Source organism: Chiloscyllium punctatum, chromosome 15 (assembly GCF_047496795.1).
Source record: "Chiloscyllium punctatum isolate Juve2018m chromosome 15, sChiPun1.3, whole genome shotgun sequence".
NCBI classification, from domain to species: Eukaryota; Metazoa; Chordata; class Chondrichthyes; order Orectolobiformes; family Hemiscylliidae; genus Chiloscyllium; species Chiloscyllium punctatum.
This window is the reverse complement of record NC_092753.1, coordinates 67,923,766-67,939,071: the sequence shown is the minus strand read 5'-3', so window position 1 is coordinate 67,939,071 and position 15,306 is coordinate 67,923,766. Positions and strand designations below refer to the sequence as shown.

The following is a 15,306-nucleotide window of genomic DNA, read 5'->3' as shown; positions in this document are numbered from 1 at the left end:
TTGTTAATTTTAAATTTGAGGTAGAAGCATTTTTGTTAATCCAAGGTATTAAGGGATAAGGGCCAAAACAATATTTATTGAATAGAACTACAGATCAGGCATGATCTCACTGAATGGCAGAACAGGCTCGAGGGCCTGAATGGTGTATTCCTCTTCCTACGTTCGTAGCAAGTGCTGCTTGATGTGGCTGTCAATAAACACTTCCACCACTTTGCCCATGGTTGAAAGTAGACTGATGGAGTGGTAATTGACTGAGTCATAGAGCTGTCCAACTCGTCGATGCAGACCAAATAACCTAAATTAATCTAGTCCCATTTGCCAGCATCCCGTATCCCTCTAAACCTTTCCTATTCATATACCCATCCAGATGCCTTTTAAATGTAATTGTACCAGCCTCCACCACCTCTCTGGCAACTCATTCCTTAGACACACGTGAAAAGATAGCCCCTTATGTTCCTTTCAAATCTTTCCCCTTTCACCTTAAATCTATGCTGTCTAGTTTTGGACCCTCTCCCCCCCAACGGGGAAGAAATCTGATATATTCATCCTGTCTATGCTCCTCATGATTTTATAAACTTATATAAGGTCTCGCCTCAGCCTCCAATGCTCTAGGGGAAATAGCCCTGGTCTGTTCGGCCTCTCTCTCCAACCCTGGCAACATTCTTGTAATTCTTTTTTGAACCGTTTCAAGTTTTACTACACCCTTCCTATAGCACTGAAATTGTGGAGACAAAATCCTGTCTTTGCATTAGGATATGCTAATTGTGTCATGTTATACTTGCACAATGCTAAATGATACATATTTCAAACAGAACTAGCAACTCAAACCTGGGCATCAATTAGGTACTATGAACCACTAACAGCAACAGATTAGTACTCAACCAGAATCTGTAACCTCGTTGGTCCAGCATATTCCCCACTCTACCATTCCAATCAACCTTGGTTCAATGTACAGCTGCAACATGACCTCCCAACTCCTATATTTATTGCAGTGACCAACAAAGGCAAGTATCTGAAATGCCTTCTTCACTAACCTGTCTATCTGCAACTTTACTTTCAAGGAACTATGAACTTGCACTCCAAGGTCTCTGTTCAGCAACACTGGTTTGGATTTATCCTGCTTTTTGTGCATAGGAGATAACTGGGCAGCTTTCTACATTTGCACATAGATACCAGCATTGTAACTGTTTTTGAACAGCTTAGTTATGGATACAGTTGGTTCAGGGGCTGAAGTCTTCAGGAGTATTGCTGGAATGTTATCAGGGCCCATATCTTTGACTCTATCTACTGTTTTTAATTGTTTCTTGATATCACATTAGCAAATTAAATTATTTGAAGATTGGCGTCTGTGATGCTGGGAATCTCAGAAACAGACCAAAATCCACTTGGCGCTTCTGACTGAACATGAATGCACACACTTTAGCCTTGCTTTATTTTACACTGATGCACTGGTCTCTCCAACATTGAGGATGGGGATCTTGATGGAACCTCCATCTTCCATTGGTTGCTTAATTGTCCACCATCATTCAGAACAGGGTGTGGCAGAACTGTAGACCTTGGATCTGATGTGGAATTTCTTAACTCTGTATATTACAAGCTGTTTCCAATCTTTGTTAGAGATTAAAAAAAACTGCAGATTCTGGAATCCAAAGTAGACAAGCAGGAGGCTAGAAGAGCACAGCGAACCAGGCAACATCAGGAGGTAGACAAGTCTGATGTTTTGGATCTTGTCTTTGGCACAAAAATACTCCTGTGTTGTAGCTTCACCAGGTCGACACCTTTTTAGGTCATCCTGGTGCTCATCCTAACCGGCCTTCTTCATTGAACCAAGGTTGATTGGAATGGTAGAGTGGGGAATATGCTGGCCAATGTGGTTACAGATTCTGGTTGAGTACTAATCTGTTGCTGCTATTGTTTCATAGTACCTAATTGATGCCCAGGTTTGAGTTGCTAGTTCTGTTTGAAATATGTACCATTTAGCATTGTGCAAGTATAACATGACACAATTAGCATATCCTAAATGCAAAGACAGGATTTTGTCTCCACAAGTTCAGTGCTGTGGGCGCTCCTGATTGTCATTGACAAGCACGACTTTGGCAGGTGGATTGGTGAGGACGAGTGCAAGTACATTTTTCTCTTTTTTTTCTCTCCCCACCTGTCGCAGACCAGTCTGGTAACTGTATTATAGGACTTGGCCAGCTCAGTCAATGGAAGTGCTTTCAGGCTTCTTTTGGTGGTGGACATTTAAATTTCCTGCGCAAAGTATACCCTGTGCTCTTGTCACTCTCATTGCTCTTTCTAAGTGGTATTCAACATGGAGGAGTACCAATTCATTAACCACAGTGGACGAGGACATCAGCAGGTTTCCTTGCCCTTGTTCATTGGTTCTCTAGAGCTATTGTTGAAGACTCCCAAGTCAATTCCCTTCTGGCTATATGCCACAATATCCTCATCTTTGGTTTGTCTGTTCTGGTGGCAGGGTATGATATACATAAGGATGGTGTGATATCAAAGATATTTTCTGTAATGTTTAAATTCAAGAGTTATGACAATGTCATCCTATTGCTTGACTGACTCTTCCCAACCATGTGTACCCAAATATTGGAAGAAGGATTTTGCAGACTGTCAAGGGTTGTGTTTGCTGCTGTTGTTTCCAGTGCCTGTGTCATGCCGGATGGCCTGTCCAGTTTCAGTTCTTATATGAGACTTTATAGCAGTTTGATAGTTTGTCAGAGAGGGCTGTTAAGACTCAGCCACATTGCATGGATCTGGAATCACGTTTACTACAGATTTTGTTCCCTAACAGACGTGAATGTTTTTAGAACAATTGACAATCATAATTAGATTTTTAATTCCGGATTGTTTTATTTCAATTCAAATTGCACTATGGTCCGATTCAAACCCAAGTCTCCAAAGCATTACCTGAGTTTCTGCATTATTAGTCCAGTGACAGTACTACTAGGTCGTCACCTTCCTAACAGAAGGAACCAGTTTGCTTTTTCTAGAGAAGAAAGAAGGGGCTCTCTATCACGTTGTTGAGGGTGCTTAAGTAAGGACAAGGAATATTACCCTTCCCAGCAATAGAGTCATCCAGTCATAGAGATGTGCAGCATGGAAACAGACCCTTCGGTCCAACTCGTCCACACCGACCAGATATCCCAACCCAATCCTAGTCCCACTTGCCAGCACCCAACCCATATCCCTATCCCATGGAAGAATGAAAAGAAAGGAGTCAAAAGAAAAAAAAGTTCAGCAGAGGGAAAATTACCTCAGAAGATTTCTGTGTAATTGTCTTCCACATTTTCTTCATGGTTGTAATTTTTGTGAATTAATGGATTTTTGTATTCTAAAATAAGGTCAGGAATTCAATGCTGATGAAGTGCTCAGCCAGTTTCCATTGTCTGATTTAAATAACACAAGACTAATGAACTTTTCTGAAGAGCAAATACAAAGAGCATAATTCTAATGAATCACTTTACACTGCAGTTTTTGTGTTTCTGTAGAAATGAAAAGAGTGAATGTGAGGGCCCATTAAGCATTCTAAAAGTTTCAATAACATTGATTTTCCATAAGTAATGGAAGCTGCATTGTTAATGTTTTATTCATTTTTCTTTCTATCCAGCTGCTCTCCCAGTGGAAGAACCAAACAAGTGTTATTTATTGCGAGAATTCACTGCTGAGAGATCATCCATTGAGAAAGGAATGCTGGATGTTGATCGACTCATTCTTAAACTTTTAACTTCTGGCACTTTGGACTTTGTCTCCTTGAACAATATTACTCGACATCCCGTTAGAAATGACAGGACTCGAGCTCTGCTGGACCACTTTTTACAAATAAATAACAATGGCATTTTAAGGCAGTTTGTTTCTCATATGCGGGACCCGGTGATACTAAATGCAGAAGCACTGAACTGGGCTGAGTATATGCAAGGATGCAGTGAGTATATTTATATTTTTTATTTTCTACTTCTAATGTTGATCATCTATTTTCTGCTTGGTCTAGTAATCAATATTGAGACCTGACTCTGGAATTGGAACCTTTTATAAAACTAAACATGTCACTTTAGTTTTGTACAAAGCAAAATTGCTAATATTTTCCTACCATTGGTGAGGAAAGTTTAGCTGTTCCAGCTGCCCTTTTTCATGGTGATTCAAGCATAATTACTTCTCTAGAAATAATTTTGAATGTTCATTTGCAACAATTACCTGTCTCTTTCAATCCCTGGTGAGAGCACGCTTGGAATATTGTGTCCCGTTCTGGTCGCCCTACTATAGGAAAGATACAAAGGCTTTGGAGAGGGTGTAAAGAAGCTATACCAGGATGCTGCCTGGACTGGAGGGCTTCCCTTATGAAGAAAAGTTGAATGAGCTCGGACTTATTTAATAGCCAGAGACTTTTCCCCAGGGCAGGATTGACTGGTGCGAGAACTCATAGTTTGAAGATGTTAGAATGAGGGTATAAAGGAGACGTCAGGTTCTTTATGCAGAGAGTCGTGAATGCATGGAATACGTCGCTAGCTGAGATGGTGGAAGCAGAGTCATTGGGGACATTTAAGCGACTGCTAGACATGCACATGGATAGCAGTGAGTTGAGGGGTGCGTAGGTTAAGTTACTATATTTTACATTAAGGTTAAATCTCGGCACAACATCGTGTGCAAAAGGGCCTGTTCTGTGCTGTACTTTTCTATGTTCTATGTTCTAATTTAAGGACAATACTCAAATAAATTCCCTACCAACCAGTTAATTTACTGAAAAGGAGTAGAAGCACCTCCTTTCAACTCTTCACTGAACTGTTAATTTTCCCCGGTCTTCAAAATGACAACTGCCCTGCCTATTGTAGTTGTGGCCTGTTGCACACAGTAGAGTGCTCCTAAATATACATGTTTTAGTAGTCCTTTAAGTGTAAATACTGATGGTGCGATATAGAAATCTGTATTCTTCGTCAATAGTTCTCAACTGCCCAACTCCATGTTCAGCTTTCTCATTCGATTGCGGATATCTCAGCAAGCTTGTGGCATGTTCAAAATCAGAAGTGGTAGAGAATTGGCTGAAGCACGCATGAACAAACTGTGACCTATTCCCCAAAATGATTACATTGGAGATATTATATATTTCAAAAATATCATGTAAAATTAGGATAATTACATCCATAACATTCAGTTTCTTTGTTGCTATCTATTGGGAGAATTCATTGATGACAATTAGCTAAGACATTCCCTCAAAAGCCAATAAATCTGTGTCCACATGTTCCTACCATTCTCATTGCTCTGCTCTGTAAATGGGACAGATCTTGAAATTGGCAATGAGGTTTTCAATATTCTTTGACATCTCAGGCCTCCACCCTGCTGACCCAGTTGCCCTCAGTTTATTTCCAAATGTCACAGATATAGCTACTTCAGGACATCATCCTGAACCAAAGCTGGAATGACCAGTGATTCATCATAAACCAATATGTTGGCCACAATTGTAAAATGCTGTTGGTGCTCAAAATATGTTTTCAAGGCCAATCCATTGGGTCTTTGGTATGGCCAAATTTCAGCACAATGTCAATGGATGTTGAAACCCCCTAATCCCCCTCCTGCTCCTGTCAGATCTAGCTAAGCTGCTGAACTTGCTGGTCTTTATGATGCCATGGACTGGGAAAGTGATTCAATTTTGTGAATAATCTCATTTTGCTGGTAAGGCTATCTGCCATTGGCCTGGACAGCATATCTGTCTTCATTTGCTGATATACTGTATTATAGGCAAAACTCATGAGACAGAGTGAAAATCTTTACATTCTTGGAGTCTTGCTAATTCTTTCTGATCTGGTAGAGAAACTAGAGGTTTATAGTCTCTTTCTAAGACCACTTTCAAACCAAGTATGTAATCTGAATAGTATTCATAAACTAATGTAACCAAGACTGTCTCCTCAATCACAGCATATCATGTATCTCTGTCTAATAATGACCATGGTGCATATTTAGATGGATTTGTGATACTCATTTGTTTGCTTCTGGAAGAACACTAAAACCTCTGATGTTAAGGATGGTTGAAAAGAATAGATTGTACCGTGTTAAAACATGAAATTCAACATGTACTTGATCCTTTCAAAAGTATTTACTTTGTTGCAAGTTCGAGCACCATTCTTTCATCTCAAGGGTTCTATCGTGGTTGCCAAATGAGATAATAATTTCACCAACCACTTTACCATTCCTAAAGATCGTTGGAGATGCTCAACTGACTTTGGAGTGGGGAATTCAATAGTGGTTGTCCAATCACTTGCAGCAAACTTTTAATCGAAGTGCTGTGCCTCCTGGACCATGTAGTTGCACTGTTGTTGGCTGTAGATAGTGTTTTCCTAATCATGCTCACTATCAGATAAGACAGTGTCACTTCCCCGCTGTCTAACTTGAAATTCATGGGATGACTATTTTCAGAAATATCAACATATCACAATATAAGTTTTGGATTACCTGTTTCAACCAAGGACGCTTGAAGTTTTACTTTTGTTGCAGCTTGTTCCACTTCATTGATCTCTTTGTGTGACTAACTGTTTGATTTCTTGTTTTTCTGAAACTATGTCCTAAACCTGTATATTTTCTGAAAGTGACCTGCTGTGTCACAGATAAAGCATTCATTTCCAGTAGCTGGGCACTGTCTGCACCTGTGAGATTTCTTTGCTCCACAGCAAAGGACAAGAGCATTTAATGTCTGATCCCTGTCCTACTGGCTGTACTGGTTTCTCTTGCAAATAGTTTGTGGTATTGTACTTTAAAAATTGAATGAACTCTTCTGTTCTCCTGTGCCAATGTTGATCTTCTCTTCTTAGGATTGATCTGTGTTGCAGTTAGACTTCTATTTCACTCACTATCTGAATGACTTTCCCTCAAGTCAGGTCTTCGTTGAACTGTAATAAATCTGTGAAAGACTCATCAATAATTCCTACAATATTTCTTATGAATTCTGACATTGCTACAATCAACATTGCTTCAGAGACTTTGAGGAAGGACCAGATGTTCTCACTCCTTCAAGTGCCCAAACTCTTCTGCCCACAAATCCATATGATACAATCATGGTGATTGAAGCTTATGGTATACCTCAATATTGACCACTTCAGACCCATATACAACAAGGGCCACATTAGAATAAGTCAGGCAACTGCTTGTGCCTATAAAACCTGATTAGGGACAACCAATAGTTCAACAATGTAGAGGAGTCACAGTTTAATTTTAAAATTGAAATTGGTTTATTAGTAAACAGCTGTTCAAATCTAGTATAATCAGAATAGTTCACAATAAACTCATGATCTGGGCGGCACGGTGGCACAGCGGTTAGCACTGCTGCCTCACAGCGCCAGAGAGCCGGGTTCAATTCCCGCCTCAGGCGACTGACTGTGTGGAGTTTGCACGTTCTCCCCGTGGACGTGTCTGCGTGGTTTCCTCAGGGTGCTCCGGTTTCCTCCCACAGTCCAAAGATGTGCAGGTCAGGTGAATTGGCCATGCTAAATTTCCTGTAGTGTTAGGTAAGGGGTAAATGTAGGGGTATAGGTGGGTTGCGCTTTGGCGGGGCGGTGTGGACTTGTTGGGCCGAAGGGCCTGTTTCCACACTGTAATGTAATCATCTGTAATCTGTAATCTATGACAGGTGAGAATGGTTGCAGGTCCTGGATAAGCGGAAGGTAATGATCTGGTTTCTGCTGCCTGCCATAACAATCTCATGCATAAAGTTTGGCTAATCAGGATCTTAAGCTGAAGCTAGCAATCCCAAAAAGACCCTCCCTCTATCCTTTCTTTTGTGACTGCCCATTTTGGATATTTATGATTTAACCATTCAGACTTGTTCAGGTGCACCTCAACAGCAGAAGGACACTCCCACTACACTGCAACACCCTACACTACATATTTTAGTTTGGGGGGTTGGTAGGGCTCTCATTCTGCCGAAAGTGAGGATTGCAGATGCTGGAGATCGAATCAAGAATGTGGTGCTGGAAAAGCACAGCAGGTCAGGCAGCATCCAAAGAGCAGGAAAATCGACATTTCGGGCAAAAGTCCTTCATCAGGAATGATTCCAGTCATTTGTTCAATTATCCAATTATCAAGGGACAGGTACCCAAGGTGTTCCACTCCGACTGCAAGCCTCGGGCCATAAGGTTATCCATCTACTAATCTCCTGGGACAGCATCTGGTTAATTTCACCCAAACTGTTGTTTAAATAATTGGACATGTCTTAACAAGCCTAGTAATGCTGCAAAAAGGCGAGCTTTTATGTTGTATCCTTGGTTAGATATCAGACTTCTGAATGAAAACATTAGTCTGTCCTGACTTGCTATTCTGTCTGATTCAGCTCTGGCAGACTGCTGAGGGCAGATTTCTTAATAGGGGAGAAAGAGAGAGGGAACTGTTTGTAGTTCACTCAACTTTGTGTGATTTTGTGAAGCAATTAGATAAGCATTCCTTATAGACTTGACCAATTTTTCCCAACACCAAGCCCTGGAAACAATTCTAAATGAATTGACAGCACCCCGTTGCTTAATGAACTCAGGAGTGCAACTGCTGAACATTAAATACTGAAAAAGTTTCATTATGTTTCTGCAGCCTTCAGCGATCCTTTACAATCACTAATTTGAGGGCTGCAAGACCCAAAACTTGTGTATCATATGCTCTGACAAGAACAAACAAACTATAGGAGCCTATTGCAGTAGGCCATCTTCAATTTCATGACTAGTAGTGGTCAAATTTTCCACACAAATCAATCCTATTCCTATGCATTGCGAAATTGATCACTGCATTTCAGGCCAATAAGTGGTAATTGTAATTCTTCTGTAATTCCATTTACTAACTTTTTTTTATTTTAATTTTCCTTCTATCTAATATTACAGAATAGTCCTTTGCAGTTTATTAGCAGATAAAGCCAATCCCTAGCATATGAGGATTTTTAAATTTTTGGTGCCACTGGAAACGAAACAGTACTTTGGGATACAAATGGATATTTTCAGTTAAAAATATTCTCATGCTTCTCACACACCACTCCTCTTCCCCTCACTGCCTAAGCAAAATATATTTAGAAAGATTTTGTTTAGAATGCTTCCTTCCTAAACTAATTTCTTATTCAGCATCATCCACACTTTTGAGGAGTAAATATTTATATTCTGAAATGTATACTGTGTTTTATCTTGGCTGAACAGTAGTGTATAGTGTGTTCTTGTGAGTCAGAAGCATATGGGTTGAAGCTGCACCAGCAATTTAATCTAAACAGGCACTCAACACAGTACAAAGGAACTGTTGCAATGTCTCCAAAACCATTAAACCAAAGTCTTCTCTGCTTGAATGGACGGAAAATATGCTGTGGTACATCAACAAAGAAGTGCAAAGAGTTCTGTTTGTGTCCTGGCTAACATTTAGTCACCATCAGTCACCACCCCCAAGACATGCATCACGCTTCCTGTTTGCAATATTTTGCAATGTGTACATTTGCTTCCAAAACAACAGGAACTGTGATTCCATAGTAATTAATTAGTTGTGAATTGATTTGGGACATCCTGAGGATATGTGAAATGGTGTATAAGTGTAAATTATTCTTTAATTGGATTTCAAGAACTTGATGTGTGACAGTTACATAATTAATGATACAGGTGTGGGCAGTATTTCTTTGTCACAATAAACTCATGAAAAGTGCACACATCATTTTGATTTCTTGAGCTAAAGAGGCTGTACTCTTGCTCTTTGACACATTGTTCTAATTATAAGACATGTATTGGCTCCTCCTTAGAAGCAGTTCAGGCTATAACACTTGCAGGCCATTGTTCTTTAATGTTTTTCAGACAGCTTCAGATTTGGTCATTGCTGTATTGCATGGTGATTATAAAAAAGCTGTTCTCCTTATAGATGGCATGGGAGTAAAATAACAGAATTGCTTAAGTGTTACAGTGTAGAAGGAGATCATTCATCTATCATTCCTCTGGCCTCATTCCTGTTGAAGGGCTTTTGCCCAAAATGTCGATTTTCCTGCTCCTTGGATGCTTCCTGACCTGCTGTACTCTTTCAGCATCACTCTAATCTCCATTCGTCTATCATGTCTGTACTAACTCATTAAATGAACATGGTTGTAAGGATCAAACTGCTTTTTCCCCATCCACTTGCATTTTCTTTTTATCCAAATAATATCCAGTGCCAGCTTGAATGCCTCAATTGAACCTACCTCCATACCCTAACTACTCACTGAGTGAAAATGTTTTTACTGACTTTACCCTTGCATCCTTTGCAGATCACCTAAAGTCTATACCTCTTATGAGTGGGAACAGTTTCTCCAAATCTGCTGTACCAGCCTGGTCATGATTTTGAAAACCTCTATTAGATCTCCTCTTAGCCTTCTTCTCTTCAAGGAGAACAGTGCCATCTTCTTCAATCTATCCTCAAGGGTTCAGAAAAGATTTACAAGAATGTTGTCAGGGTTGGAGGATTTGAGCTATAGGGAGAGGTTGAAAAGGCTGGGTCAGTTTTCTCTGGAGCTTCAGAGGCTGAGGGGTGACCTTTTAGAGGTTTATAAAATCATGAGAGGCATAGAGTCATAGAGATGTACAGCATGGAAACAGACCCTTCGGTCCAACCCATCCATGCTGACCAGATATCCCAACCCAATCTAGTCCCACCAGCCAGCATCCGGTCCATATCCCTCCAAACCTTTCTATTCATATACCCATCCAAATGCCTCTTAAATGTTGCAATTGTACCAGCTTCCACCACATCCTCTGGCAGCTCATTCCATACACATACCACCCTCTGCGTGAAAAAGTTGCCCCTTAGGTCTCTTTTATATCTTTCCCCTCTCACCCTAAACCTATGCCCTCTAGTTCTGGACTCCCCGACCCCAGGGAAAAGACTTTGTCTATTTATCCTATCCATGCCCCTCATAATTTTGTAAACCTCTACAAGGTCACCCCTCAGCCTCCGACGCTCCAGGGAAAACAGCCCCAGTCTTTTCAGCCTCTCCCTGTAGCTCAGATTCTCCAACCCTGGCAACATCCTTGTAAGTCTTTTCTGAACCCTTTCAAGTTTCACAACATCTTTCCGATAGGAAGGAGACCAGAATTGCACACAATATTCCAACAGTGGCCTAACCAATGTCCTGTATAGCCGCAACATGACCTCCCAATTCCTGTACTCAATACTCTGACCGATAAAGGAAAGCATACCAAACACCTTCTTCACTATCCTATCTACCTGCGACTTCACTTTCAAGGAGCTATGAACCTGCACTCCAAGGTCTCTTTGTTCAGCAACACTCTCTAGGACCTTACCATTAAGTGTAGAAATCTTGCTAAAATTTGCTTTCCCAAAATGCAGCACCTCGCATTTATCTGAATTAAACTCCATCTGCCACTTCTCAGCCCATTGGCCCATCTGGTCCAGATTCTGTTGTAATCTGAGGTAACCCTCTTCGCTGTCCACTACACATCCAACTTTGGCGTCATCTGCAAACTTACTAACTGTTCCTCTTATGCTCACATCCAAATCATTTATGTAAATGACAAAAAGTAGAGGGCCCAGCACCGATCCTTATGGCACTCCACTGGTCACAGGCCTCCAGTCTGAAAAACAACCCTCCACCACCACCTTCTGTCTACTACCTTTGAGCCAGTCCTGTATCCAAATGGCTAGTTCTCCTTGTATTCCATGAGATCTAACCTTACTAATCAGTCTCCCATGGGGAACCTTGTCGAACGCCTTACTGAAGTCCATATAGATCACATCTACTGCTGTGCCCTCATCAATCTTCTTTGTTACTTCTTCAGTCAAGTTTGTGAGACATGATTTCCCATTCACAAAGCCATGTTGACTATCCCTATTTACCCTGCAGACAAAGTGTCTTCCCTGGGGTGGGAGAGTCCAGAACAAGAGGGCATTGGTTTAGGATGAGAGGGGAAAGATATAAAAGAGACCTAAGGGGCAATGTTTTCACTCAGAGGGTGGAAGGCATCTAGATGGATATATGAATAGGAAGGGTTTGGAGGGATATGGGCAGGGTGCTGGCAGGTGGGACTAGATTGGGTTGGGATATCTGGTCGGCATGGACGGGTTGGACCAAAGGGTCTGTTTCCATGCTGTACATCTCTATGACTCTTTAACTGAAGTAAATGCGAACAAGCTTAGCAATTATTTACTGTATATATTAAAAATTTGAATGAGGAAAGTGAATATACCAAAGCCAAGATTGCTGACAACACAAAAGCAGATGCGGAGGCATGTGCTTTGGGTGGCTGAAAGAGTCTGCAGAAGGATAATGACACATTAAGTGAATGGGCAAAAACTTGGCAGATGGAATATAATGTGAAGAAATGTGAGGCTATGCAATTTGACAGGAAGAATGGAGGAGCTGAATATTATTTAAATGGAGAAAAACTGCTACAGATCGAAGGGATTCAGGAGTTCTTATCTGTGAATGACAAAGTGCTAGCATCAAGTTAAATGGGTAACATGGAAGGCAAATGGAATGTTGGCCTTTCTTTCAAAGGGAATAGAGTATCAAACGAGGAAAGGGCTTTTGCCCAAAACGTCAATTCTTCTGCTCCTCGGATGCTGCCTGACCTGCTGTTTTTTTCCAGCACCATACTCTGGACTATAAAACCAGGAAAGTCTTGCTAAAACTATACAAGGTACTAGTCAGACCACAGTTGGAATACTGTGAACAGTTTTGGTTCCCTTATTGAGGGAAAGATACATTGGCATTGGAGGTCGTGCAGAGGAAGTTTTTTCGTTTGATTTATTATTGTCACATGTACTGAAATATAGTGAATGTATTGTTTTGCATGCTAACAGACAAATCATACCTTACATAAATACATCAGGGTAATAGAACAGAATGTAGAATATAGTATTACAGCTACAGACAAGGTGCAGAGAACGATCAACTCTAATGTATGTGAGGCCCGTTCATAAGAGTGATAAGAGCAAGGAAGAAGCTGTTCTTAAATATGTTGGTACATGTTTTCAAACTTTTGTATCTTCTGTCCAATGGAAGAGGGCGGGTGGGTGGAGTCTTTGATTACGTTGGTTGCTTTCCCAAGTGGTAAGTGTAGATGGAGTCAATGGAAGGAAGGTTGTTTTTTGTGATGAACGGGGCTGCGTTCACAATTCTGTGTAATTTCTTGTGGTTTTGGGCAGAATCACACCAAGCTGTGATGCATCTAGACTCAATGCTTTCTATGGTGCGTGTATAAAAATTGGTAAGAGTTATCGTGGACATGCTGAATTTCCTTAGCCTTCTGAGAAAGTAGAGGCGTTGGTGCACCTTCTTGACTGAGGTGTCGTCGTGGATGGACCAGGATAGATCATTGGTGATACTTACTCATAGAAACTTGAAGCTCTCAACCACCTCCACCTCCACCTCCACACCATTGAAACAGATGGTGCCGTGTTCTCAACTCCGCTTCCTAAACTCAATGACCAAGACTTTTGCTTTGCTGACATTGAGGGGTCTATCTCTTTCCTGTACTCTGTCTTGTTGTTTAAGATCTGACCCACTACGGTGGTGTCATGAGCAAATTGTAAATGGAGCTGAATTTGGCTACACAGTCACGTGTGGATAAGGAGTATAGTAAAGGGCTGAGTATGTAGCCTTGCAAGGCACTGGTGTTGAGGATTATTGTGGAGGATGTGTTGTTACCTATCCTTACTGATTGTAGTCAGTGAGTCAGTTAATAGGTGTCCTTGTGTCTAGATTTTCCAGGGATGAGTGTAGAGCCAGGCATAGAGTGTCTAGTGTGGACTTCTTGCGATGGAGGCGAATTGCAGTTGATCAAAGCAGTGTGGGAGGCTGGAGGTAATGTGCGCCAATACTAACCTCTCTAAGCACTTTATAGTGATAGATGTCTGAGCTACCGGCCGGCAGTCATTCAGGAATGTAGCTTGATTTTTCTTTGGCATTGTGATGTTACATGGTAAGATGTGGTGGAATGGGACTGAAAAAATTGAACACCTTTTCTTTATTTTTTTAATTCTTCTGTCTTTATATTCTATGTCTTGGTTTATTTTTCTGTGTTTGAAGATGGTGCCAGAGAGTGACAACACTATACAACACGTTTCACTATATTTTGCAACAAAATACATGTGACAATAAATAAATTAATCAAGATTTAATTTAATCAAGTCGTCTTGAAGCAGGTAGGAACCTGACATTATAATAAGGAGAAGTTATAGATGTCTTAATACTCCTGCCAGCTGGTCCACACAGGATCCGAATGCATGGCCAGGGACTCTATCTGAGCCAGTCACCAGTGTTGGGTTTACTCTCACAAAGGCCAATCTGATGACTGCAGCACAAATGGGGTGGGGGGGAGGCGGTACAGATGCAACCAACACTGTTGGGGAAAGTGACACCATTTCACTGACCTTCTGTTCAAGACAAGCAACATATTTGCATTGAGCTCATCAGGGAGGCTGATAACTAGGCTGATACCAGATATGGAAGAGAAGAGGTTGAGTAGGTAGGTCCTGTACTTGTTGGAATATAGAGGAATGGGAGGTGACCTTATTGAAACATGCAAGATTCTTCAAATACTTGGCAGGATAGATGCAGATGAATTGAGATCTCCCTTGTGGGAGAGTTTAGAACTAGAGGGGATAATCATAGACTAGGGGGTTGCACATTTAAGACACAGATGAGGAGGAATTTCTTCTTTCAGAGGGTTGTGAATCTTTGCCACAGAATGCTGTTGAGTCTGGGTCATTAAATGTATTCAAAACTGAGATAGACAGACTTTTAATCAGTGAGTAACCAAATAGCAAGAATATAGAATTGAGGATTATCAGATCATGATTTTATTTGAATGGCAGAGTAGACTCAATGGTCTGAATGGTCTAATTCTGCTCCTTTGCTTATGGTTTTATGGCAACAAAGAGTGCTCTGTTCAGATCACATAGCAATAAGTAGCACACAGTTGTATGGTCACAGGCTATCATTTCAAATGAATAAAAAATACAAGCACAGTTAAAAAAAAACATATTCGAGGTGGCCTAAGAAAAAAGATTTAAATTAACAATCAGGCAATTGTGACCCTGATTTTCTATTGCTAATCTTATAATTACTGACAAATGACAGCCAACGCTTGCACGAAAATAAAAGAACGTGCATCTTAGTTGAGACACTATGTTAATATCAACACAGGACAAAGGTTTCAGTAGAAATTCAGCACTCTATCCATAATTCAATAAAATGTATTAAATGCCTGTCAAAAAACTGCTGCCTGCCTCAGTTGGTTGGGGTTCTACAAGCCTACTCACAAGAGCTTGTTGAGAGTAAAATTGAAAAGGCAGTATTCCAACCTT

General features: G+C 40.8%; 1 protein-coding gene across 2 annotated transcripts in view; it reads left to right on the top strand.

Annotated features, from left to right (window-relative positions):
• Window positions 1-15,306, top strand: part of LOC140486357 (E3 ubiquitin-protein ligase DZIP3-like) — a 135,906-nt gene that overhangs the window by 29,944 nt on the left and 90,656 nt on the right. For both annotated transcript variants that reach the window (XM_072585389.1, XM_072585388.1), the window contains exon 5: window positions 3,623-3,937. In XM_072585389.1, coding sequence (XP_072441490.1) covers window positions 3,623-3,937 — 315 coding nt within the window. The remainder of the gene's footprint in view (window positions 1-3,622; window positions 3,938-15,306) is intronic.